Consider the following 24,873-nt stretch of genomic DNA (forward strand, 5'->3'; position numbering starts at 1 on the left):
CAGCAGCAGCAGCAGCAGCAGCAGCAGCAGCAGCAGCAGCAGCAGCAGCAGCAGCAGCAGCAGCAGCAGCAGCAGCAGCAGCAGCAGCAGCAGCAGCAGCAGCAGCAGCAGCAGCAGCAGCAGCAGCAGCAGCAGCAGCAGCAGCAGCAGCAGCAGCAGCAGCAGCAGCAGCAGCAGCAGCAGCAGCAGCAGCAGCAGCAGCAGCAGCAGCAGCAGCAGCAGCAGCAGCAGCAGCAGCAGCAGCAGCAGCAGCAGCAGCAGCAGACGATTAGTCGCTCCCACCCCGAAAAACACCCTTAATTCAAGAAAACTCCAATCACAAGTGCCGGATTGTCTCGCCAAGCCATGTCCACCACTGCCACGGTGGGATGTCTTAACTCTTGTTACACTCGTTTTCATACCATATCTGTGTCTGTCTGTGTCTCGCGGCTACTCTGCAGTGTAGCCCGTGCCGTCGCTCCCGCACGTCGCTCATCTTGTTTTCTTTGCACCAGCTTCGTCATCTGTTTTTCAGGGCTAATGGTTATATAAAAAGTACTTGTGTGTGGTTGATCACTCCCAACTTCCACCCAAACAGCTAGCTTGTCTGATATTAAATGCCACTCTCTTCTTACTCTTGATTTCTGACTGAATTAGTGTTGTTTTTTTTTTTGGTTTTTTTTGTTTTTTCCCTGTGGACATTTGCAATTTTTTTTTTTTTTTTTTCCTTTAAATCTTCAATTTTTGTGAGGTAGCGAGAGGAGTATCAAGCGGGGTGGGGGAGGGGGTAGGATCAGCTTTGGTCTTTACTCAGTTATCTATAATGGAGAATCCATGAATGTCTTCGGTGGGCTGCTTCGGCCCGCCCGTCTTCAGTTGAATAAATAAATATTAAATAATGATCAGTAAATAATGTTATTGTTGCGTTATCGCAATTGTTAAAAATATGAGATAACATGTATCATTGGTGCCTGATTGTAGCTACATTTTGCTTTTTCTGCCTTTCATTTTTAATCTGTGGATAAATTCGTATTTTAATTAAAAATTTAACCAGAAAATGCCATTTGTGTCATTGAATTTACAGGGTGTGATTATCAAAGATGCAAAACCTGTATGTGCACGTGTACACATGTGATATTTATCAGTGGTGTTGCCTTTTATGTCGCCCAGGACGTACAAAGAGATTATAGTTCAGGAGAAATCATAGAATACAGTGGCGTAAGCTTTGCTTTCTTCCTTTTTCTTCCTTCTTCCACTATTTTGAGGAGGACACAACAAAAGATGACTTCGTACTCATGTTGTGTCTAATATAATCTAACACCTAACAACACGCCGCCTGTGGATTTCCAATTAAATGCAGATGAATAGAACTTCTCAGAGAAAAACACAGCAGGACCTGTATCACCTTTGTTTCTTCCTTTGCGTTAACTAGGGCTTATTAACTCCAAAATACGCCTCTAAAGACGAAGCACATTTGCTCAGGTCTTTAATTCGAGGAGGAAATATCAAAAGTAAAAGACTGAGGTTCAAGCACAGCTGATTCCAGGATGTGGTTTTTATTTCAAACCTTGTGCATCACCTCACCACCTGCAGCTTGCTGATCATCTGCACTGGAGGAAACGGCACAATTGTGACAGAGTCGGAATCTCAAACGTGAGCCTTTCATCGGAGAGTTGTGCAACAAAGGCTGCGGCAGACATGGCCTGGGTTACGGTAATATCAAAGAACCGGAAACTGAGTTTATGGAACTACATCATTTCCATACGGTCAGAAGAAATGCTTACGTCCTTCAATAAATTGTAAATATAGTCTGTAACAGAAGTCTTACGTTAAAAAATTTGACATAAGAGTACAGAAGTATAGTCAACAAAATGTACTTAAAGTATCAAAAGTACTCATATGGCAGAATCACCCATCAGGGTGTTATATTGTTACATACATTACATTATTGGGTTATTATTCCAGATGCATTAACATGTAAGCAGCATATTATTGTTGAACCTGGAGCTAATTTAAACTACTTAATAAACTATTGGGCAGTTAAGTCCACAACAATCCATTATACTGATCTATAATCTATATATTATACTAGTATTTTAGAGGCTGATCATATATTTTGTAAATAAAATCTTAATCTGTGAAGTGGCTAGTAACTGTTAAGTTGGTGTTAAATATATATATAGTGGGAAAAAGTACAATAGTCCCCTGTTGGCGGAGCAGAAGTACACAGTAGCATAGAACTGAAATACAAGTAAAGTACAAGTGTGGTTACACAGTACTTCACAGGCCAAAAACATGACTGCAAAACCTGGAAATGTCAGTAAAATTGTACATAATTACAACAGCTGGAGATATTTGAAGTGATGAAAAAAAGATCAGGTTCTGACAAAAGTCTCTGTGACCAAAAATGTAAACAATACATTTGCTGATGCAGAGATAAGTTTGCAGATGTCTGGATCCTTTATACAGCCAGCGGCGTTTTTGTTTTGTGGTAGCTTCGCAGTAGTTTCGGATAAAAGGTTTCTAAAGTAAAAACGAAATGACAACAACACACACAGAGTTATACCCCATGTCTAACGCGCTCAACGTTAATAACTAAACTAGGAAATCTGATGTGAAATGGACTGAGACTCCTGGTTGGATGAGCTGTAACGCTGTGGGGCTGGGAAAGGAGTCTAGCATGGAGAAAAGACCCCCAGCAGAGCACCTAGGGCGGATGAAATCAAAATCTTAAGCATGGCAAAGCGGAGTCAGCAAACCACTGAGGATGTAAAGGGAAAATGACTGAATACATTTTCTCTGAATATTAGGTTCAATCTCTTGACCTTTGCCATCTTGAATCTTACGGGCTGGAGCTAAAACCTCTCCATTGTGTCGGTTAAGGGGTCGTAAACATGCAGCGAGGTCATTATTGTTGTTATTATCATCATTATTACTGAGAGGGTAAGTACTTTGAAAAAACCCGGACATATCTGGACTGTTCAACTGGAAACTCCAGGAGATTCCCTCCAATACCCAGCTTTTGCTCTCTGTTTCAATTCCCCCCTCCATATATGGACTGGAAGTGTGTGTGTCTGTGTGTGTGTGTGTGTGTGTGTTTGTGTCTGTGTCACCAATTGCTTTTGAAGTACTCAGTGAACTTTGCAGTTCAGGTCTGTGTTTATCCGTGCAGTTATTTTTGTTTGTTTTTCTTTTCTTTTTTCCCCCCATTTGGAAAAACACGTAGGACGGACCTGCACGTAACAATAGAATAAACGGGTGGAAATCCATCATTTATGGAAAACCAATTAAACAAACAAACAAACAAACAAACAAACAAACAAACAAACAAACAATTATGCTACAGATGCAAGCACAAGACACAAGCCGTGCGTTTCCCACCTCGACGGGCCCCTCGTCTGCTCGAGTCCCGATATGTCCCAGGCGCGCCTGAACGCGGCGTTACCGTGCCCTTTGTCCGGGACTCGCTCGGCAAGAAAAGTACCCGAAGACTCCGCTGAGGCGCCGCCCACCGGCGCTGCGCAGACGCCCGGTATTAGACGGAGGAGCGGGGTTCAGCCGACATTCGCCCGTGACCAGGCGCCGAGGTTTGCCTCCAGCGGGAGCGTTTGGCTGGATCAGTACCTCATTTATCACGCACCTCCACACACACACACACACACATACCTGTTGCTGGACATGGGATTCCTGCTGACCAAGATGATGGCTGTGTTCGGGGACAGAGGTAAAACTCGCTTCTATTTCACACAAGTTTCTCAGCTTCATTCTGCCTCTGATTTTTTTCTCTTTTAGAATTTGATTTGGTTTCTTCAGCTTTCTGCTCGTTGATAGGTGCTTTCAACCAGCATGAATATCCTAAATGGGACAACATGTGAATTCACACTAGATCAACAGAAATATTGACTGCTTTCCTGTTGCCCCTCACAGATTCTGCTTTTTTTTAAATCACTTTAACAAAAGACATTTCCTTTTATTCTGACTGATGTAATAACTTCACTGTAGCTCTAGCGGCTGGCCCCCCCTGTCTCTATCTTATCCGTGTGCCCCGTGAGGCATTTAAACTTAATTCTGCGACTCAAAATGAGACTGTGCTCACCTGGGAGTACCGACAAACTTTCGAATCTTCCCTGCAGAGCACAAAGTCATCATTGTGGGTTTGGACAACGCCGGGAAGACGACCATCCTCTACCAGCTGTAAGTGGTTTCCCGCCTGCTTTGTAAAGGACTGCTGCCTGGTGCCTGCGCCCATGTTTTCTATCTCATGAAAAAAATGTTTGTCCTCTTCTCCCACACACACACACACACACACACTTGTACAGTGTGACAAAGGAAGCCGTCCACACGTCACCGACCATTGGCAGCAACGTTGAGGAGGTCACCGTACGGAACACGCGCTTCTTGGCGTGGGATGTCGGAGGGCAGGAGAACCTTCGAGCCAGCTGGTACTCGTACTACTGCAACACAGAGGTAAGGATCCCTCACTGCACCCGGCTCCTCTCTCAGCGCCGCACGTTCAGCACCAGAGACTTAGCCCGTGCTCTTATCCAAGGTGTACAGCCTGAACATTTTTAGGTTGGATTTTCTTGATCCTTTTACCCCTCCACACACCCCGATCAAAAAAAAAAGAAAAGAAAATCCTCCATTTTCAAGCTTTAAACAAGAACGTTGATCATTTAAAAAATTCAGTACATATAAATGGCCGTTGACAATTTGATATTCAGGCGTAAAAACAGAAACAGAAAGCACTGTAGATGTTTGTTGACCAGTTGCACCATTAACCTACAACGGCTTCTTGTAATCCTCCTCTGCCCCTTCTATTGTCCAATCCTGCTGCTTGGCACTGTTACACGCGTACACATGACATAATCGCCACGGGCCCGCAGCTTCCCCTCTATCAGTCACCAACCGCTGACAACACGGCCACCGATAACGCGAGGTACCCGTGAACCGTCCGCCAGCGATCGCCTCACCTACCTGTCGCGCTTTTCCAGATCGTCATCCTGGTTGTGGACAGCACCGACCGGGAACGCCTGACTCTGACCAAAGAAGAGCTGCACCGGATGCTCGCGCATGAGGTACGGTACGGATCCCAAATATCCTCCAGCGTTGCATCGAGGTGGCCCCGAGTGGCGTCACATGTAAACACCTAATGGACGCTTTATGACACATTACAATGTGGTTAGAAGCAGACACACACAGCTTCTAATAAACGACAGTGTAAAACATCACAGTTGTAATTATGTAAAATATGTCTTCATAGGAAAAGTTATGGGTAACATTTGACTTTAAGACTTTTAGTATTTATGAGCAGTCTACAAACATTTAATATAAGTTTATATCACAATATAATGTAGTTGTAAGCAGCTATAAGGTCATTTTTATTCATGTTTAGTGTTTGTCAGTGATTATAATTTCTGGTATTTTGTATTATCACAACTGTGTTTTACTATTTACTACATTAACAAACACCTGTATCTCCTTACAACTACATGGTAGTGTGGTACAAACCATTTATTAAATCCTCATATACTGATTATGAATGCTAGTAAGGGGGACTTAAGGTGAAGTTATAATACTGTACATTGATGAATACTTAAAAATGTTCCTTTATATGCTTGCAACTACATTAAACTGCTGGTAAATCACACACGAGGAGGGTTATAATAAAGTTTCAGTTTGAATTCTGCCTAGACCTGAAACCTTTTTGCTGTTCTGTGAAACGGCCTGCGTCAGTGGCTTATTGCGCCATAGCTCACTAACCCATGACACAGCGCGATGAGGAAGTTTCAGCTGAGGCCTAGTGAGTCAGTGTGTGGACATGTGTTTAGATATTCCGCTGACGTAGCTGTTCTTTCCTTCTCAAAGTCGGCGCGGGTGCAGTTTGCTGATGGAAATATCTCAGCTCCGCAGATGCAAAATTAAACAGGAAGCAGCAAACGTTGCAGTGACCCGTCTTCTCTTATTTCGACGCAGGACCTGCAGAGCGCCGCCATTCTCATTCTGGCCAACAAACAGGACGTGAAGGGCTCGATGACGGCGGCAGAGATCTCCCAGTGCCTCACACTCGACTCCATCACCACACACTCGTGGCATGTCCAAGCCTGCTGCGCCCTGACGGGAGAGGGGTGAGTCCAGCACGCCCTCACACTCTCTCTTTCTGTGCACGTGTATCATTGTGCATGAGTCAGTCCTTAAAATGACTAACACAGCCAACAGCAAAACAGCTCCACAAAACATCAACCTCTGCTAGAATTACCACTGTATTCGACATCGTCTCAGCTCTAAAAGGAACTGCTCTCCCCCCTCCCCCTCCCTTTAGTCTACCTGCCAGTCTGGACTGGATGAGGTCGCGGGTTGTACCAAACTAAGACGCCGCCACGCCCCCCCCCCCAGCGGATCAATTTTCCTGAAACTGAGCCAAACCTCAAAGATGCTGAACAGGGCCACAATGTCGGGATCCATTACAGTGTTTAAGGGGAAAGTCCCCCGTGAACATGGCATCTGTGACAGAGCCTGAGTTGCCACACCCACAGTGCAGTATGTCCTACCTGAAAGGGCGGCGGCGGGGGGGCCTCGGTGGATGAGCAACAGAGAAACCTGGGTGATTTTTAGGGTAGGTGAACGGACACCAGCCAAATATCAGGACCCTGGGTCTTGATTTCTTTTTTTTTTACTCCTCAAGAACTGCTTGGTAGTTTTTTTTTTACATTTTATTAATCTATCTTCATATGCCTGAGCTACCTCCATACTATGTACCTCACTAGTTAGAAAACAGCTTTTGAATCAAAAAGTGGGTTAGTAGCTGCCCAGCATTAAACCTCTATGGAAGACAATACGGTAACTGAAGAAGAACAAACTATAAGCTCGCAATGTCGCTCCTGTGGCCTCCCCTTTCTCAGGAATCCTGCAGTGTTGGGATACACGTCTGAACCTGATGAATGAAATTATGCTTCGTGCCAAAGAACAACGGGACTGTTCTGTTAAACCGAAAAATGTTAAGTAATTTATTTTGAAAAAAAAACAACAACAAAGGTTGAACGTTTTTTTGTGCATTACAGCAATTTCCTGAACAGGAAAATGAGCAAGCTGCTAATGATTATCTGTTGTATTTGAAATGTATGTGTTGTATTTTTGTACATTTTTTAAAATAAATATTATTATTGCTATATATGTGGTGGATGTGTTGTGTGTCCTGCAGCTGTAATGTTATTTGCAGCCTGCTACTGAAGGGTGGTTTATACCAGAAGGTGCCAACACTTTTAGTCACAGCAGCTGGTTCTAGCAGCACTGCAGAAGAAATCATGTAGTTTTTTTGTTTCGTTTTGTTTTTGACACTATAGGTACAGTTAATTCAATTTTGTGTTTGTTGATTTGAACAACGGAGCCTAAATCCACGCGGAAGTGTTCTAGCAGCTAGTAGACTTCATGAAAGCAAAAGCACCTAAAAAAAAAAAAAAAAAGCTAGGGGGCATCCGGATTTGAACCGGAGACCTCTTGATCTGCAGTCAAATGCTCTACCACTGAGCTATACCCCCTCATGCTTTTATAACCTGGGCAACAACAGTATTTAATGCTAATAACAAGGATTTGCTCCGCTCACTTTACCCGTTGTATGTAGTTTTAGCTAAGTACGGTTTGTTTTTTTTTCCGACAGTCGCCGTAAGTAACAGTCTGTCTAACACACAACGCATCCCTTTCGCCACGAGGGAGGAAAAAACGAGCCCTGTACGCGGCGGCAGCCAACGCACACCCAGGTGTCAGTTCATTAGCTACGCCCGGCTAACGCTAATGCGGTCAGCTGTGGTTGAAGGTGTTTCGGGGAGGTGCTGGTTCAGCTTTACTATCGTTATTTTGGAAGGATGCGGTTTGTGACGCCGCCGAACTGCGTTGCCCTTTGAGCAAGATAAAAACCGAATCAACGGTGAAACGCAGCCGAGCGGAAACGTCGAGTCCCCGCTGATTCTTGAACCCGAAACCCGAGTGAAAGGCGCCCTGTTGCGTTCAGCGTCGCGTAGGCAGCGCGGATTCAGTACAACGGCGCCCGGGATTCCAGCCGTTTCGACGCGCTGAATCATTTGTTTCCCGACCACGGGCGACTTCCCGGTTTGTTTACCTCGCCAGTCGGTCAAAAGGACAAGCTCGGCGCTGAAGTCCTCGAAAAATGTGCTCCGTGAAGACTTTCGAGCTAATGCACATCAGGAATGTAAAACACAGAAAGGAAGTTTGGCTTCATTCCTGAAAGCCACCGGACTTGTAAACAGCCATAGGTACAAGGAGTGATCAGTTTACATTGTGTATAGTCTGATGAGTGAACCAAACAAAGATGTTCTCCTTGTAACATATCAATTATATACACACATGACACATGCTAAAGAAGTTGCATGTGCCACAGTGCAAAAAATAAAAAATAAAAAATAAAAAATTGCTAGAAGAATAGATGTGTGCCACACCCTCCTACAGAGCCAAGGTCCAGGGAAGTTGGCAGTCTTCTGCATCGAGACAATCTTGATTAAATATTAATGTTTCACGGTTGGATACATGACCCTTGTGCAATTCTGGCGCGTTGGAAGTTTTCGTTTAAACTCTGGCTGCTGTGACTGTGGTCTGCTGTTGATCCAAAATTGTATTTGTCAGCCTCAGACACACAGCAACCTCTCTGACCAGACCAAGACGCCCGCTTAATTCGTCTAAGATTGCTCAAAAACTGCCCCCCCCCCCCACCACCACTTACACCGAAAACTTATCTAAACCCCTCTGGGTTTTCCTCTGCGACTGCTGTGCATAATAATGGCTTTCAGCTGGATTCGTCCTCTTGGAGAGTGATGCCGACTTTATGCTCAGTAAGTAAAACGTATTCACTTTCAGAAAATAGGAACATAGGTCTGTTATAAGATAATAGGCGACACACAGTTCTTGCAAAGTTTGGTTTTTGTCGTTTTTACATGCCATTAAAAAAACCCACATATTTTAATTATTTATTTATTTTACACAAGTGCTGGAAAATAAACTGCATCTGGGACTGTTCTGTTCTACAGTGCTGTAACATGATAACTTGCACTGATTTAAGGCACGGCTAATCTCAGACGTCGAGATTTCCCACCGTCCTTGCAGCAGGGTTCGGACAGTAGGGGGCGCCACCCTGCTGCCGTCGAGTGAAACCCCGGCTGGACGGTCCCGTTTGGGACCGAGTGATGGTGCGTTTCGGAGTCATCTCCAAAAAAAACCCCCAGAAATGCATCGCTTACTTCCAGAGGACAACTCATGGACGATGGACTTTCTCCTCCCTGCTCCGAAGCCCCAGCAGCTGATCCCCGAGCCTCTCGTCATCACCATGGCAACGGACGGACAGCGCCGAGGAGGAGAGCGAGGGTGTAGTTATAAGCAGGGTGGTGTGTGTGAGGAGAGCGAGATCCAGAGGGAGGACGAGACGAGGAGAGGGACGGGTGCGGTGGGAGGAAAACATTTTCGACACAGAGGAAAAGAGGAAGAAGCAGAGAGAGGCGAAGCCAACGCTGTTTTTTATTAGTCATTTTATTTTATTCTATTTTTTTTAAATCTTTTGCCGCCCAACATGTGGCTCAGTCTGGTGATGCTCTTCCTCTGTCTGTCCCACACAGAGCTGGCCGAGGTTTGGGTTCAACGACAAACAGGTGAGCCGCGCGCGTTCTCCCTCCGTCTTCCGTCGCTTGCGTCTCTCCGACGCCGCCTGTGCTCGCCAGCACCTGTGCCCCCCCCCCGCCGCCCCTGCCTGGTCTTCCGAGTCCCACGCTTGAGCCCACAGCGGGTGGAGCAGCTTCTCCGCTTTGCGTCCTCTGTGGTGTTTGTACTCCGACTGAACGCTTTGAAGCGCGAGCAATTAAACTCTGCGCGCAAACGGGTTTTTTCTTAATTGGCCGCCACAGCCATGCAGTTATGTTGATAACCGCGTTTTGCCCTTGTAGCTATTCTAACCTGCAGTAAACCGCAGAAGTTGAGCAGGAAGCTTTGCGGAGCAGCAAACGGGCACGCCGCGGCCAAAAGTCGGTGACCTAGTTTACAGTCAAGTGCATAATAAAAATACCCTGTTCCACAAGCATGTGTCTGAGCCCAAACAACAACCCGCAACCGGCCTGTCTCGGGCTTAAAATTAGATTGGGACTTTCGTTTCTCCTCTGGCATCCCTCCTGGAGCGAGGAGCGAGGCATCTGAGCCTGCATCCATCCATGAGGGAGATTTGTTTACATGAATTTCTAGTTCTGAGGAGCTTGACTCCTCGCCCGCCTCCCCATTCACCCCACCAGTGTTTCGTGACCTGAAACAGTTTCCTGGGATAAGGCAGGCACAGTATTAAGATGGAAACCAGTACTTAACCCGCCCCCCCATTTCACATTAGTTGGTTTATGAGCTATTATATGAAAAATGCAATTTCTGGTTCTCCAGCATCAAAAAAGTGAAATCACCCAGTCCTCCTCGCGAGTTCAGGAGTCTGCGCGTGTCTGCACAGGGGGAATGTGTTGCAGATGAAAAAGCATCAGTACCGTCCACTGAGGAACGCAGATATGTGCTTGCAAAACAGGGCGTCTGCTGTGAGCGTTGACCGAGCATATCCTCCTCTCCTTATCTGCCTTGTCACTCAGCATTATATACTGTGTGGTTTTTAAAAATGTCTGGTCCTGAGAGAGCCATCTACACCATCTGAACCAGACTGTAAAAACACAAGAGCCCCCCCCCCTCCCCCGGGTTGAAGATGAATTGTGTGTACCCGACAACGACATGAGCGTTTGGCCTCTTGTCTCTGGTCCTGGTGAGAAGTTTGCTTAACAAACAGATCCAGAAATGTTGGAGCTGGACGAATAAGAAACAAAGATTGTTTTGTAAGATCAAATCATAGATTGGATATTATTGTCCGCGGAGCCCAGATGGACTCTCTTGCTTCATAAAAGTCATGTCCAATTCGACTTGCCGTCGCAAAACAAACTTGTGCTTTAGGAAAAATAAAGTGGCGAGAACAAAAACAGTTATCTGCCAACAGCTGAGCAACTAATTTTTCCAAATTATGTTGTAATTTGGAAGAGGATTTGTACGGGAAATGGTTTTGGCCTTGACTCTGACTCCTTCATTCATTCCTCTTATCAGACGAAGAAAAGCAGAAATAACCTCTTTGTGTCTTCCATGCAGGGATTTGGTTTCACCTTATCGGAGGGAAATCAGTGCACTCTTGTTTTCTTAACAAGATTTGACCGAAATTTAAATGTCTCTCGTCTTTATAGTTTTAATGTGAAATGTAACTTTTTTTTTTTTTTTGCACCCTCTTCAGTTGTTACCAATTGTATTTGTCATTTTTAAGAGTTCCTGAGTGTTATTTATTAACGCTGTTGCCGTAGTACGTCAGCAGCTCAGTTGCTGGCCAAAATACATACTAAGAGCCGCAGCGCCTTATCAGCCTCCTCAGTAATCAAGGTGGGAGAGTTCGGAGCATGCCCATTTCTTTATATAAATAACTATAAATAACTCTTTCAACTTCAAGGCCAGAGTGGCTTAATTATCTGGGCAGAAACTTATTCGCAGGAAAGGAACCGGGGAATCGCGCATCCGCATCATTTCAGCCACGCTCCTTGAAAGGAACTATGCATTTTTACTGTGGGAGATGTTGAGGGGTGCATGCCAACTCCTCCAGCCGCTGCTCGGGAAGGGTGTGTCCTCTCAGACCGCTCGGGGCTGACCGCTCACAGAAAAAGACAGCTAAGTGTCGTGGTTTGGTAGCTCCTAGGGGTAGAGTGGGTAGAGGCCTTTCATTGCCTTTGTCTGAAAAAAAAAATAAAAAGTGGTCCTTGTTTAACCTGACTGAGACTTATACTTGTCTTCCTTTGCCTCAGTGCTGCTCTCATTGTTTTTTTAAAAAAAACAAAAAAAACAAAAGGCAAACAAAAACCAAAACTTTGACAGCTTGAAACAACTTGTCTTAAATGCTTATTGAATTTGGCAAAAACCTCATCTGTGTCCTTACCTAAGGGACGGTTTAAGCAAAGACCTTTATCTCGCCAGCACCATTATATTTTGGCACGGTGAGGGAGCTAAATCTTGGCTGCGGCGCCCGAAACGAACAGTGAGAGGGTCCATAACCTAGGTTAAGGCACGGTCTTCTAACCGAGGCACCGCCATGTTCTTTTGCCAGAAAGAAGAGCAGACTGTCAAAAAAAATAAAATCCAGGTCCATCTTGACGTTGATTAATCACGCCGGTACTATGCTGCAATCTTCTCCCGCTGGATTTCTTGTGGGGGTTATTAAATCAAATACATATGAATTTCTGAAACAATAAGACAAGCGCTATTAAATGAGTGCGTACTGCATGAGCCTACAGCGTGGGTACTTTTATTTTCGATTAAGATTTTGAATGCAGGACGTTTCTTTGACATGAATGTATTGGTACTTTTACTTAAGTAAAAAAAACAAAAAAAAAAACCTGAATGCTTCTTCCACTAATGCATTCAGTAGGTTCAAATGTTCACTTTTTACAATAAGGATACCAGCGATGTCGACGTTTATGGGTGTTTTCCACTCTGAAAATCAACCGACAGTTCGGATGTTACCGAGAATATCAGAACGGTAGTGTGCACTCGGTCAAACGTAAGTTTGAAAGTGTGGGTTTTCAAACTGGCATATTTTTCTCATTATACTTAACTGTACTGTTTTGTATGAATAAGATACTCGGCAGTGGGAGCAGAGCTCGGAGTACGTGCGAGCCAGTGAATAATTCGTATCAGTCAGTTTATCCCGGACGGCTGAGACGGTATCGCTGTTTTGGGTACCTGGCAGTGACTTCAATACTGCTGGCTGGAGCAGCGGCGACCTGGATATATACTATGAGCGTCCACGTCACATTCAACCTCTGCACCCCTCCCAGCATCGAACAAACCAGAATGTGTTTATCCGCTGCACTGCGGACATCAACAACTCATTGCACATGGTTTCTCCTCTTACCTCATGGATGCCTTAACAGGGCGGAGCCGCTGTTCGACAGCCACACAACTAGTTTTAATACATGAGCTGCTATTACTGCACTTACACACAACTTAATGTAATCAAAGGGTGGAGAGAAACACCCATGGGAGAATACAATAAACTCGGTATGAGGTCAAGACATTCGAGTTGACACCTCAGAAACTTGTTAAAGGACACATTGTAGTCTCGACGGCTGTGGAAGACATCAGTATTATAATTGCGTGAATCCGCAGTGATGTTTAAAACAGGCCTCACCAGCCAATGTCCCACACAGTCTGAGCTCTGGGGGTTTGGAACAGGACGAAAGTTGAGGGACCAACAGGCCTGCGCTTCCCTCCCACGCTCAGGACAGAAATGCAGGCGTCAAACCAACGTCCAACTAATACTCGACTGGTGTAATGGGAGCTGCGGCGCGTACTGGCACACACAGAGGCCTGTTTAGAGGTTCAAGGAAAAGTAGCCAAAGCCAGTATGTCAGATTTAAGATTCTGAAATTTTTTTTTTTATTGTCGATTACCCAGTTTGTTTGTTTTTGTTGTTAAGACAAATGCTCTGCACTGAGCCGAGGCTCGCTGCCTCAACCACTCTCTGTTGAACAATGAGCAAGCTGCAAAACTGCAGGAAGGAAGGATTAAGTTCCAGTCTGTTCATTTCCACAGGAACGTGTGCAAGAAAGCCCTCCGCTGTCCATGAGGCTTGCACCGGGGGTGAAATGGCCGATGTTAAAGTGTTTCTTTAAAAACCCTAGTTCTGGTCAGACAAAATTAAGTTCATTTCGAGACCAATGAAGTGGACACCTTGTGTTATAATGGGGGTTTGATTTTTAAAAGCTTCAAAACCACTGGGGGAAACTGCGAGTTGCCGTGTGGACGGATGCGGCAGCTCTGGAGGACCGTTCTCGAGCGCGCAGACTGGCACATGCTCAGAGATGCTTCCACCCGGCAGAGCCACATCAATCTCGAGGACCAGTGACGTCGTACATAGGTAAATGTGTTGATTCTGTGGTGATCGCAAAGACAGTAAATTCAGTCCCCAAGCAGAAAGCCTGGATGAATGGAGAGGTGAAGGCTGCATGCAGAGCCAAAAAAAAAAATAGAAGAAAAAAAAAACCCCTTCCTTTCGGTCAGCTAACAAGGAAGCATAGTACACCGCCAGAACGAGACTGAGAGCCGGCATCGAAGCGGCATCAGCAAAGTATGGAGAGAGGTCGCAACACCAACAACACAGAGGATATGCGGCAGGGCGAATCCAGAACGTCACAGGCTACAAAAGCAGGAGCACCCCCACCATGTGTGAGGCCACGCTGCCAGATGAGCTCAGTACTTTTTTTTTTTTTGCTCGTCTCTCCTCAACAAAGAGTCAGCTGTGAGTGGTACTCCGCCTCCAGAGGACCTGCCAATGTCAGCGTCCACAGCGGATGTGAGAAGAATCCCGCTGAGACTGAATACGGGGTAAAGCTGCCGGGCCTGATAACATCCCTGGCCGTGCGCTAAAAACATGTGCCGATCATCTAGCTGATGTCATTACTGACTTTGGTTTTTAACACATCACTGTCACAGGTACCTAAAAAGTTTCTCAGTGTCCAGTCTAACAGTTTCAGGTTCCTGGGAAATCAACATCAGGGAGAACCTGGCATGTCCACCCCGGTCAAGGAAGCTCAGACACCACTTCACTTCTCAAGAAAACTGAAGGCGGCTAAATTCCTGTGCTAGGTCCTCGTTTGCATTTACAGAGGAGCGACAGAAAGCATCCCAAGTGGAGACATTGCAAAAACTGTCACTGGACGTGGTGCACGGCCCAGGACAGGGGGGGTGGGGGGCTCTGCAGCGGGTGATTAAAACCGCCGGGAACATCATCGGTACCCACCTCCCGAGCATCAGCGATAAAAGACAAAAGACAAAGGACAAATACCCAACCGAGCCACAGCCTGTTCAGTATCAGAATAGCAGGCAACTGTGCAGGAGGCCTAAAGGTCCCAGGTTTAACCCCGGATCATTTGAGTCAACATAATTTGATGAACTTTAATTTTATTATAAATCTGAACCACTGAAAATAAAATATCAAGTCCCAAGGGGTCTTCTAGCATGTGGTCTGGTCTTGTAGGGGGAGTCCGTCTCAAGATCTAGCTTCAAGGCCTTCATTGTTTGCTCTCTTTCTGAACAACACTCAAAAACCTCAAAAAGCTGAGTTCACGATCACGGAAAACTGGGGGAACGAGCACATATACGTAGTTGAGAAGCTGCTGCCTGTGAATTTTTGCTTAAAAAAATCAAAACTCTTGACTGAGACACTAAATTAACAGTCAAAATACTTGCTAATTAATTCTCTGCCAACTTTCTGTCACTGATCCAGACCAGACGAGCCTTTCCGCCCGTGGAGTTACGGCTGATTTCTGGGCGCCTGCACCGGGGATATACGGCGAAACTGCCGTGTGCTCCGTGTGTCCGAGAACACGTTTCTTTTCGCCTCAATCCGACCACGTTGGGGCGTCGGTACAATTTATCTGGGCCGGTTGTGGAAGGCAGAGCCGGCGAAAAACCCTCCGGGAACATGGAACCGATCAAAATCGAGTACGTGGTTTTTTTTTTGTTTTCGCGTGTCGCGCTCCCGAGGGCGCCCGCTTTCCGAGCACAGGCCTCGCATTAGACGCGGACTAAACAAAAACGTCGAACCGGCCGTCCCGTGTGCCCAGCGTTCACCACCTCGTGATCAGCGTGTAAAGCTTAGTGTTCAGGCAACTGCTGTGGTCCGGGTCTGACTCTGGTGGGTCCCCCCCCCCCCTGCCCTGACTCCTGAGGGCAGGCCGGACGGCTAGCGTTAGCACGACCTGGAGAAGCAGGCGAGCGGAATGGAGACATGGAAAAAAACAAAAAAACAACTTTTCAACTCGGAGATTAACAGGTGTTTGAGCTCGGGCTTCCTAACCGGACCACTGGAGATCTGACAGAGTCGCCCTGCTCAGTTTTAATCTGCACAGTTGCTGAGACATCCCGGGGCGAAGACACCGGAGGGGCAGAGACAGACTCTTCGCGGCAGCCAGGCTGACCACGGCAGGACAATCACGGCGTTTCTGTCGGGACACTGAACGTGACGGAGTGACTCTCTTGGCTTTTTTTTTTTTTTTTTTTGATTTGTTTGTTTGTTTCTTAAACGTTCCCGGCGCCAGATTTAGAAAACAAAAAAACAAAAAACAAAACAAAAAAAAAAATCTCCTGTAGTTTGCTGAAAGCCAGAAACAGCAAACGTTGCGTACAGGAGAGCGACCTAACTTAGGGTTAGCCATGACACCCCGCGTGGGATACGGCGCTGTTCCGGGGTTTATATAGTGTGCTCGTGACGTCAGCGCCGTGTCCCGTAATGCAACTAAAAAGCCACACAAAAAAAAAAAAAAAAAAAAAAAAAAAAAAAACTTATAGCAGAACCGTAGAGGTGTGTTCACCTGCCGAACATCCAGTTGCAGACCCAGGCTTCCTTCAGCGCCGCTGGTATAAAACGGAAACTGGAACAGACTGCCATTTTTTTTATATACATATACATTCTGTGGCTCGGTGGGGTCGCTCGATCCCAAAGCCCCGCTTTCGGTGCTTTAACAGAGCACAGCGGGGCCGTTTCGGCAGCTGTTGTTCCGGGGGAGCAAACATCTGGATTTATAGCCGATAGGCAACCCGTAGGGTCACATTGCCTGGATTTTGGACGTTAATTTCAGCAAGTCCGAGTCGTTTAATTGTTTAATTGTTGATGAACTCATCGACAACATGACTGGAGCTGAGTTGACACACCTGCACACATACAGTATCACCCATATCCCGATTAGGATTTATCCCAACGTGTGTCATATTGTAATTTTTGCATGGAAACATTATTGATTTCTTTTTAACAATGCAAGCGGCGGACAGCACCAGGGTGTCAGTGACAGACCTTTCAAAGTCGATCAGGGGCGATTCACAAAACATTTCTTCCTCCTCTCTGGGACTCCTCTGGCAGGCCTGTGACTAAACCCGGCCCTGCGTCCAAGACTCGGTATGAATACGCCAGCAGACTCGCATTTTCAACACTCCGCTGAAAATCACAGTGTGGTGCTAAAATAAACCAACATCCCCTGGAAGGAACTTGTTGTGGCTTTGAATCATAGACTCTATTCTGTGCTTTGAATATGTGGCTTGAAAGAAAAACAAGTCATCGCATCAATTAAAACACCTTAAAACTTTAAAACAAATTCAACCCTCCCCAGTTTGCTTGCCAAATTCGGCTTACGTTGTTTGTAGGATTCGAAAGTTTCCTCCTGAGCGTCACTAAATGATATATATATTGTTTTTGTCTTTGTTCAACAATGGCTTTAACTGACGGGGCTAAGACTGACAAATTCAGACGCAAATGGTAGTTTCTCCGTAGGCTGACTAACCGAGCTTTCGGCCACAACCGTAAGCATCCTTCTTAAGAGTCTGAATAAACTTGGCCCGGGATTTAGAATTTGGAAGGTAAAATGGTGAGATGTGAGCGCCCGTAACATCCTATCCCATAATGACCAGATGACAGAACTTACCCGGTATTCATTGTGTTTTTCTTACAGGCGGTGGGAACGGTGTTGCCTCTCAGCGGCGCGAAGACTCAACTGGCAGTGACAGTCATCCTCTCACAGCCCAGAGGTCATCCTCGGGGCACTCTATGATAAGCAGGGCGGTCTCTGGTGGAGGACTTACCATTGACACCCTGCCAAACAACATGACAGTAGTGGTGAGTGTTGCACCACAACAGCGTTTCTTGTGGCTGTAAGGGTTTGTGGCATTTATTATGCATTTGGCTTTTGACGCGGTCTATTTGTTTCAGTTGGAGTTAAACACTGCCCCCTTCTGTAAAGCAGATTTTGAATAACTCATGTTCCCGGTGAGCTCTCGGTGCCTGCATGATACACTCTCTGAACACAGCCACACCATTACAACCTCTTGATCCTCCTGTGTTTTTCCGTGCGGAAGGAGGATTCTGGCAAATATTACACGTGGCGTAGGTTTGGCCCCGAGGACCAGCGCACACGGGAGCTGTGGGTAGACATGAATGACGCCCGGCACAGCCAAGTTAGAGTCCATGGCATTCTGTCAAATTCGTACAAACAGGCTGTGGTGAGTCTCACTCACACTCACACTCACACACACACACACACACACACACACACACACGCACGCTACACACACACACACACACACACACACAATGCACACACTTCTTATGTCTTTTTATTTTTTTTAAAAAGAAAAAATAATTAGATATTAATATTTTGATATTGATTACAGGAGCTGATGGAGCTGATACATCATCTCCATAGGGGGTATAGCTCAGTGGTAGAGCATTTGACTGCAGATCAAGAGGTCCCCAGTTCAAATCTGGGTGCCCCCTGCCTCTGAAAGTATGTTGGGTGTCCTATGTTGTACTCTGCATCTGCCTGTTGTAAGGAGTTTCCAAGTCACCCCCAGTACAGACAGAGCTGAGAGTTTTCTAAATAACTACAGCAGTTCCCAGACATGCTGTCGTCATAGCAAAGGGTTCTTCTTCTTGTTGTTCCTATGTCCTTGGTGAGATAGGTGGTAATTGGACCCCTGCAGCAATTACAAGTTCACACTTACTCACTCTTTAATGGTCAAAGGAGATAATTGCACATTTTTGCTTTGAAATGCAGGTTTTTTTTAAAAAAACACACATTTACTCTTTTGTTTTTTTTGTATATATATTTTGTATTCAAATTGTTATTTAGGCCTAGGCCACCAATAAGAAGCAGTAGCTTTCATAGGGGGTGCAGCTCAGTGGTAGAGCCTTTGACAGCACATTAAGTGTACATGGGTGGGGTGGGATGTTTCCAAATGTGGGTTATCAAAGGTTTTAGAAGCCAGGAATTCTCTCTGTTCTTATTTGGCAGTTTGCAAATTTATACAATAGCAAAAAATTGTCAAAGGAGAGACTGAAACATATAAATTTAACCGGTTTGTTATTTTCTTTGTCAGACATTTATGTTTTTTTATTCGTAGGGTCCCTGGTTCAACTCTGGGTACCCACTGCTCCGTGAACTGCAGTAAAATGGCCGTACTTGTGGTGTTTGAAGTGATCCGCTATAGTGGAAAGCTGTTGTTTGTATAAAATGTGGAGACGAGAATGCCAAAGTGCAGCTCCTACACAAAGTCATCTACCAAAACCAAGTACACGGTTACTGACTCTACTAATCAAAGGAGAGAATCCTGAATTTTTTGCCTTCATACTTTTTGTTAATGGGCCTATAAGTCATTTATACATTTTTTTTTTTTTTTTTTTTAATCATCTATATGGTCATTTACCAGGCCAAGCAGGGAGATCTTGATTTGACTGCAGACCAAAAGGGTTTTCTAGTTCAACTCTGGGTGCCCCCTGCTTGTGAAAACATACAGCCTGCACGCTTACTGCGCTTATGTGACTGTTCGCGAAGCCATTTTTTTTAAACAAAGTGGTCCGACCTAGTGCATCCTTGCCCTAATGCACAGACAAACTGTGAGGACTATTATTTGGCTTTTACAGCAAAATCCATCCTTCCTATGTCTTTGATCAGATAACAAAGTGCTTAGGGAGCCTGAATTCTTTCCGAACGTACTGTGTGCGAGTAAGAACACGAAAGGAGAGAGATCAGTCTTAAACAGGACTAGATATATAAATGGTTTCGGTCTTTTATTTTTTTCACGAGTTAGATGTAAAGCTCTTTATTCATAAAGTGATCTATCAGACTACCTTTAATGTCATTCACAAGGGAGGGTGTAGCTCAGTGGTAGAGCATTTGACTGCAGATCACGAGGTCTCCGGTTCAAGTTTTGGTGCCCCCTGCTTGTGAAAACTTTAAAATAAGATTCTAATGGAGCTGAGCGAGGATGTGCTCAGACCCATCAGTATGAAGCCACGCAAAAACTCATCTTTTCTATGTGATTTTGGCGACATGTTCCTGAGACTGATAATGTGGATTTTGAGAATTAATCATGGGGTTGGGGATTTCATGTATTTAGCAGAATTATCGGTTTGGAAAGTTCACACCCAGTATTCTCAATGACCCGCTCCTGCGTGGCCAAATTGTGTCTTTGTTTTTATAACATAGATAATGGTGTGAAGTAATAGGGGGTATAGCTCAGTGGTAGAGCATTTGACTGCAGATCAAGAGGTCTCCGGTTCAAATCCGGATGCCCCCTCATTGATTGATTTATTTATTTAAAAAAAAAAAGGATTCAGATTAATGGCTTTGACTGACAAATAACAGTGATATGCAATAGAGCTGAAGTTCTGTCAGTCCCGGATGATTTGGCGACACCCATGGTTATTTGCATTGAACATTGCCAACATTTAGTTTGCTCTGTTTCAGAATGCAAACTTGCTCTTTATTCGTCCTCTTCCTTTAAGAGCTGATTAGCGCCACAGGAGAACAGCTCAGAACCGGAGGCTGCAGTCTGCGAACTGTGGATCTAGTTCAATTGAAAATGACATATAAATCTACATCAAAATATCCCCCTTCTCTCTGTGCCTGTTTCTCCCTTCTCTTTTCGCAGAGGGTTGCCCTGTCGTTTGACTTTCCTTTTTATGGACATTACCTGAGGCAGATTACCATAGCAACAGGAGGTACATTTTGATTTTCTTGAACAGATGTTCAAGTGACCTTTCCAGCATATGTTCAGAGCGGAGAAGTGTTTTTTGCAGTGTAACAAGTCGCGCTCATGTCTTACACAGTTTTCCATCTGGCCATTTTCAGGGTTTATCTTCACAGGGGACATTACTCACCGTATCCTGACCGCAACACAGTACATCGCCCCTCTCATGGCTAATTTTGACCCGAGCTACTCCAAAGAATCCACTGTGCAATACCTGGATAACGGTGAGGAATTACCGGATGTTTAAACATGTCATTGTTTTTTAGACTGTCTCGTTGTTCGATTGACTCCTGTTTGACCTCCGCTCTAAATTCAGGTGAAGTGTTTGTGGTCCAGTGGGAGCGAGTCAGACTCCCTGGCAAAGAGTCAGAGGGCGCCTTCACCTTTCAGGCTGCGCTTTACAAGACGGGAACCATCACGTTCAGCTACAAGGATGTGAGATGTTCACCTTTACCCTGTGCTCTTTGCAGCCTTTCCAAACCTGTTCACGTAGTTCACGCTCTTATTGCGTGATGCATAAGTGCATTTTTTTTTTTTTTTCCTTTTTACCAGATACCACTGTCATTAGATGTGATCAGTTCAGCTGAGCATCCAGTGAAGGTCGGTTTGTCTGACGCCTTCGTGGTCACGTCACCCTCTTCTCAATCACCAGGTCAGCAATAATGTGCATACATGTCCTGCTAGACGCAGTGCTTCCGTCCAAAGACGTAATCAGTCTTGAAGGGCAGTCGTGGAAAATTTTTAGTCATCCTGTAACTCCGAGATGTCTCTGACACAGACGCCCAATGGCGGACGATTTACGAGTACCATAGGGTTGAGATAGACGCTACAGAGATCACCAGCTACTCTGCTGTTGAGTTCACTGCACTGCCTAGTAAGTGATCCACGCCCACATTAGATCAACGACAAGGTAGCAAAAACATTAGTTTCAATGATTCGGCAGACATTTGCATTGCATCAACACTAAATCACCCATTCTTTTTTTTCTTGCCGGTCTCTTCCTCTCTGTTCAGCCTGCCTGCAACGTGACAGCTGTGAGCTCTGCCTCTCATCCAACCAAACCTCTGGTTGTAGCTGGTGTCATGTGCTCCAGAGGTGAGCGAGGCAGTCTGTCGGCTCCGGTGTTAATAGAGCGCAGGTTTAATGCCTTATCAATATATACATCTCGTGTGTTTTAGGTGTTCGGATGGCATGGATAGACACAGGCAGGAATGGTTGGACTACGCCTGTTCCGAGGAGGTACTGGTGCTGGACATCATGAATGAATGCCTGCTTATTGGCCATTTTTGAGACTAGACGTGCATCTAATTATATTCTATGTGGGCAGAGCAAAGAGGCAACCTGTGAGGATTACACCAGGGGTGACATCTCCACTGGTTCCTCTATCACACCAGAGGTCGAGGATGTGACCTTTTTGACTCCCATACAAAAAGGCTTTGAAAGGGACGGTAAGGTTGAGCTATTTTTTTTTGTGTGTGTCAATACATAGTACAGTCTAATGTATGCGGTATTTCGCCATATTTCAACATAAGTGTAGATTTTGATGCTCAAAAACATGGTATAAATATTAAAATTTGTTCTGTCTTCTTTCAGATGACACCAAACATCATATATTTAAGACGGGCAATGGTGAGTTAATACTGGTATGAGCCTTCATAGCTAAGCTACTTGAAGGCATTTCTAATCGTGCATATTCATTTTTAATACAGATGTGAAGACCGATTCTTCAACCAAGGGTGATAGGCTGGCCAACACCGGCGTGATAGCCGGTATAGCAGCTGCTCTTGTGTTACTCCTAGCTCTGATACTTGTAGGGCTCTACATCAACTACCATCCTACTGTTGCATCACCACTGTACCTCATCCAGGTGAGCACTAAATATGCCCTGCACCTCCAACTTGATACAAGCTGTTGTTGACATATATCCTAATCAAACTAATTTTTTCTGTGCTTGTTTTTGTTTTTGTTTTTTCTTTCTTTTTTTTAAGCGACACAAGAACTACTGGCCTTCCTGGAAGTTTCAGAAGACACGACCTGGTTACACAGGAGCGGAAGGAGAAGGACATGAGAAAGACAGCATTGTCGAAGCCGGGCCATGTTGAAACCACGAATGGAAACTTGGAAGATAATTGCATCGAACTGATTTCTGACAACTTTCAAACACATACACTTGTACAAACATTCACATTCCAATGCCGGTTCAACTTTTGCATTCAGTTTTATGATTTTTTCAGTATTTTTTTAGCGGCCTTTGGCTCCATTGCAAAAAGATGAAATTGTTGCAACATTTTGGGTAGATAATAGCTACGCATAGGTTAGATATAGAATGATTTTGTTTGAAATGTTATGTCTGTGTTGGAATAAACAGTGATTGCATTTCACCTTTTTTAAAAAACTTTATATAATTTGACTGCAAAGAACTGTGAAATGCATGCCACGACTTTTACATCAAACAAATAAAAACCTGGGTGTGCTTCAATTTCAAATCCTGCTGCTTTTGATGGTGCAGTTGATCTTTTTGAGTTTCACTTTTTGTTTCGCAAAAAACGTGCTACACAGTTCCTGCTCCGCACACCGGCTTGCAAGGCCTATGCTTTGTGCTTTTTATGTCAGATTCAGCATTATTTGATGTCGTGCATAAAAGGAGTGCAAAACCACAAAATGTTACAGCCACAGGAGAGAAAAAAATAGCAACAGGAAAATGCCATATACGTGAACCGTACATGGAGACACAGTACAACCCTTTTGTCGGCAGGTGTCCTCCTAACCAAATGTATCACGTGGACATCAAGTAGGACATGCAGTGAACGTGGCAGATGTGTAAAAATGCGATTTGAGATCACTGGATTGGTGAAGCCCCAAAAAAACTGCAACAAAAAACATGATTGCATGGGTCTGCTATGCGAGCACAGATGGGACGAGGACAGACATGCTGCACATGCACAAAGGTTGACCTGGATTTCCCTACCGCTGCGCAAAACTAACAGTGTTTTGCTTCATTTTTTTTTAAACCATTCACATGTACTTGAGTCTCGGTTAAACATGTGCAACGTATAAACGCCCTGGCTCATCCTCCGAACCAATAATCAGATCTTTCTCTCAAATAAAACAAAAAATCGGGGGGGGAAAAAAAAAAAAAAAAAAAAAAAAGTACCTCCCACACTACCTCTTGCCTTTCTGCTCGGGCACGCGCAGTCGAGGGAGGGAGCGAGGAGGGCAGCGGGAGCGCGCTTTCCGTGTCTGGTTAGTGGACTGACAGCCAGCTGTGCGGCTACAACGACAACAACAACCTACTGGATTTGCTACACACAACTAGATTGGTGTTGGTCTGCTACCGATCGCCATCGCACACCATAGCTAGTTTTTTTTTTTTTTTTTTTTTTTTATATTTACGCGGAAAACTCGACAGCACACGGCTACGACCAGCATCATTGGCGGTTTCTGTGCTAACTAGCAAGAAGAGCATTCCTCCAACATGAATCCGCTGTGTAGCAGATGTAATCTAGTCGTTTACCCAACGGAAAAAGTGAATTGTCTGGACAAGGTAAGGGCATGGTCAAACCGTCCTACTTTATGTTCTTCTTTTTTTAAAAACAGCCTCGACGGGCCTTCCTCCTCTTCTACCCTAACCGAACTTGTTTCTGCTCTCCTAAATCGACGCATTTCACGTATTTTTGTGAATGAATCGAACACCCCTACAGGACAGGTACTTCGCTCGCTAGTCAAGCTAACAGCTAGCTACCGCCTGGGAGGCGATGGCTAAACAGCACGGGATCCGAAACGAAATTACCCCCTTGAATGTAGCTCTTGTGCTACTTTAAAGTCACTAGAATGTATAATTACGTTTTTTTTTGTCAAGACAATGGCTTGAGGCAGCGATACCGATCTACCCTAAACCAGCGCCTCACGGTGCCTCCGACAGCCGAGGCTGATCTGGGCCTGGCTCGCACCGCTGCCTTGGAAGAAAAAGGGTTGATAACGTCTCGAACCTTTCTCGGAAAACGACGTATTCTGCGGTTTAGGGATTCACCTTTAAAAAAAAAAAATATCAAACGACACAGGGCTTCTAAACTCCTTTATGGGATATTACAGTCCCACAACCAAGCTTTTCGCGTCCGCCACCGTTGAAAGCGGCGTGGACTGATGCCTGTGTCCAATTCGCTGGCTAATCCAACGCAGGGATGATTAGTTTTCAGTCAAAAGCGGTGGATTAATCTCAACCAAGGTGGTAATCCCATCAGTTTTACCCACAGTGATTCAGTCGAG

The 24,873-nt window shown here is 45.1% G+C and overlaps 4 protein-coding genes and 3 non-coding genes across 10 annotated transcripts in view; 6 read left to right on the forward strand and 1 right to left on the reverse strand.

The window, feature by feature from the left end:
• Window positions 1-520, forward strand: part of LOC120784100 (uncharacterized protein DDB_G0271670-like) — a 3,176-nt gene extending 2,656 nt beyond the window's left edge. Inside the window, exon 4 of the mRNA XM_040117583.1 lies at window positions 515-520. Coding sequence (XP_039973517.1) covers window positions 515-520 — 6 coding nt within the window. The remainder of the gene's footprint in view (window positions 1-514) is intronic.
• A 3,021-nt stretch (window positions 521-3,541) lies between these two features.
• Window positions 3,542-6,522, forward strand: arl5c (ADP-ribosylation factor-like 5C). The gene is made up of 6 exons (XM_040156440.1): window positions 3,542-3,703; window positions 4,113-4,173; window positions 4,299-4,446; window positions 4,971-5,054; window positions 5,953-6,104; window positions 6,299-6,522. The coding sequence occupies exons 1-6, from the start codon at window positions 3,658-3,660 to the stop codon at window positions 6,345-6,347; spliced, it is 540 nt and encodes a 179-aa protein (XP_040012374.1). The 5' UTR covers window positions 3,542-3,657; the 3' UTR covers window positions 6,348-6,522.
• A 920-nt stretch (window positions 6,523-7,442) lies between these two features.
• Window positions 7,443-7,514, reverse strand: trnac-gca. The gene has a single exon. It is a non-coding gene; the product is annotated as a tRNA-Cys (tRNA).
• A 1,762-nt stretch (window positions 7,515-9,276) lies between these two features.
• On the forward strand, window positions 9,277-23,068 carry LOC120805298 (plexin domain-containing protein 1-like). Of its 2 annotated transcripts, none has more exons than XM_040155417.1 (14): window positions 9,277-9,629; window positions 17,532-17,695; window positions 17,935-18,078; window positions 20,509-20,578; window positions 20,709-20,831; window positions 20,924-21,042; window positions 21,160-21,259; window positions 21,386-21,481; window positions 21,621-21,702; window positions 21,786-21,846; window positions 21,935-22,055; window positions 22,201-22,236; window positions 22,317-22,474; window positions 22,596-23,068. In XM_040155417.1, exons 1-14 carry the CDS (start codon window positions 9,551-9,553, stop codon window positions 22,707-22,709), a joined length of 1,467 nt encoding a protein of 488 aa, XP_040011351.1. In that variant the 5' UTR covers window positions 9,277-9,550; the 3' UTR covers window positions 22,710-23,068. The 2 variants fall into 2 exon arrangements, with proteins under 2 accessions (XP_040011351.1, XP_040011359.1); XM_040155425.1 differs by lacking the exon at window positions 9,277-9,629 and adding an exon at window positions 16,511-16,981.
• Window positions 18,281-18,352, forward strand: trnac-gca. Its single transcript has one exon. It is a non-coding gene; the product is annotated as a tRNA-Cys (tRNA).
• Window positions 20,083-20,154, forward strand: trnac-gca. Its single transcript has one exon. It is a non-coding gene; the product is annotated as a tRNA-Cys (tRNA).
• Window positions 23,069-23,875: 807 nt separating the features above from the next.
• The window catches only part of lasp1 (LIM and SH3 protein 1), a 29,433-nt gene continuing 28,435 nt past the window's right edge, over window positions 23,876-24,873 (forward strand). The window contains exon 1 of one of the 3 annotated variants that reach the window (XM_040122461.1): window positions 23,876-24,151. In XM_040122461.1, coding sequence (XP_039978395.1) covers window positions 24,083-24,151 — 69 coding nt within the window. In that variant the 5' untranslated portion in view covers window positions 23,876-24,082. Of the gene's footprint in view, window positions 24,152-24,227; window positions 24,314-24,873 lie in introns of those variants that run through there. The other 2 variants (XM_040122453.1, XM_040122470.1) reach the window with 2 other exon arrangements.

The sequence above is a fragment of the Xiphias gladius genome, chromosome 3 (genome assembly GCF_016859285.1).
Source record: "Xiphias gladius isolate SHS-SW01 ecotype Sanya breed wild chromosome 3, ASM1685928v1, whole genome shotgun sequence".
NCBI lineage: Eukaryota > Metazoa > Chordata > Actinopteri > Istiophoriformes > Xiphiidae > Xiphias > Xiphias gladius.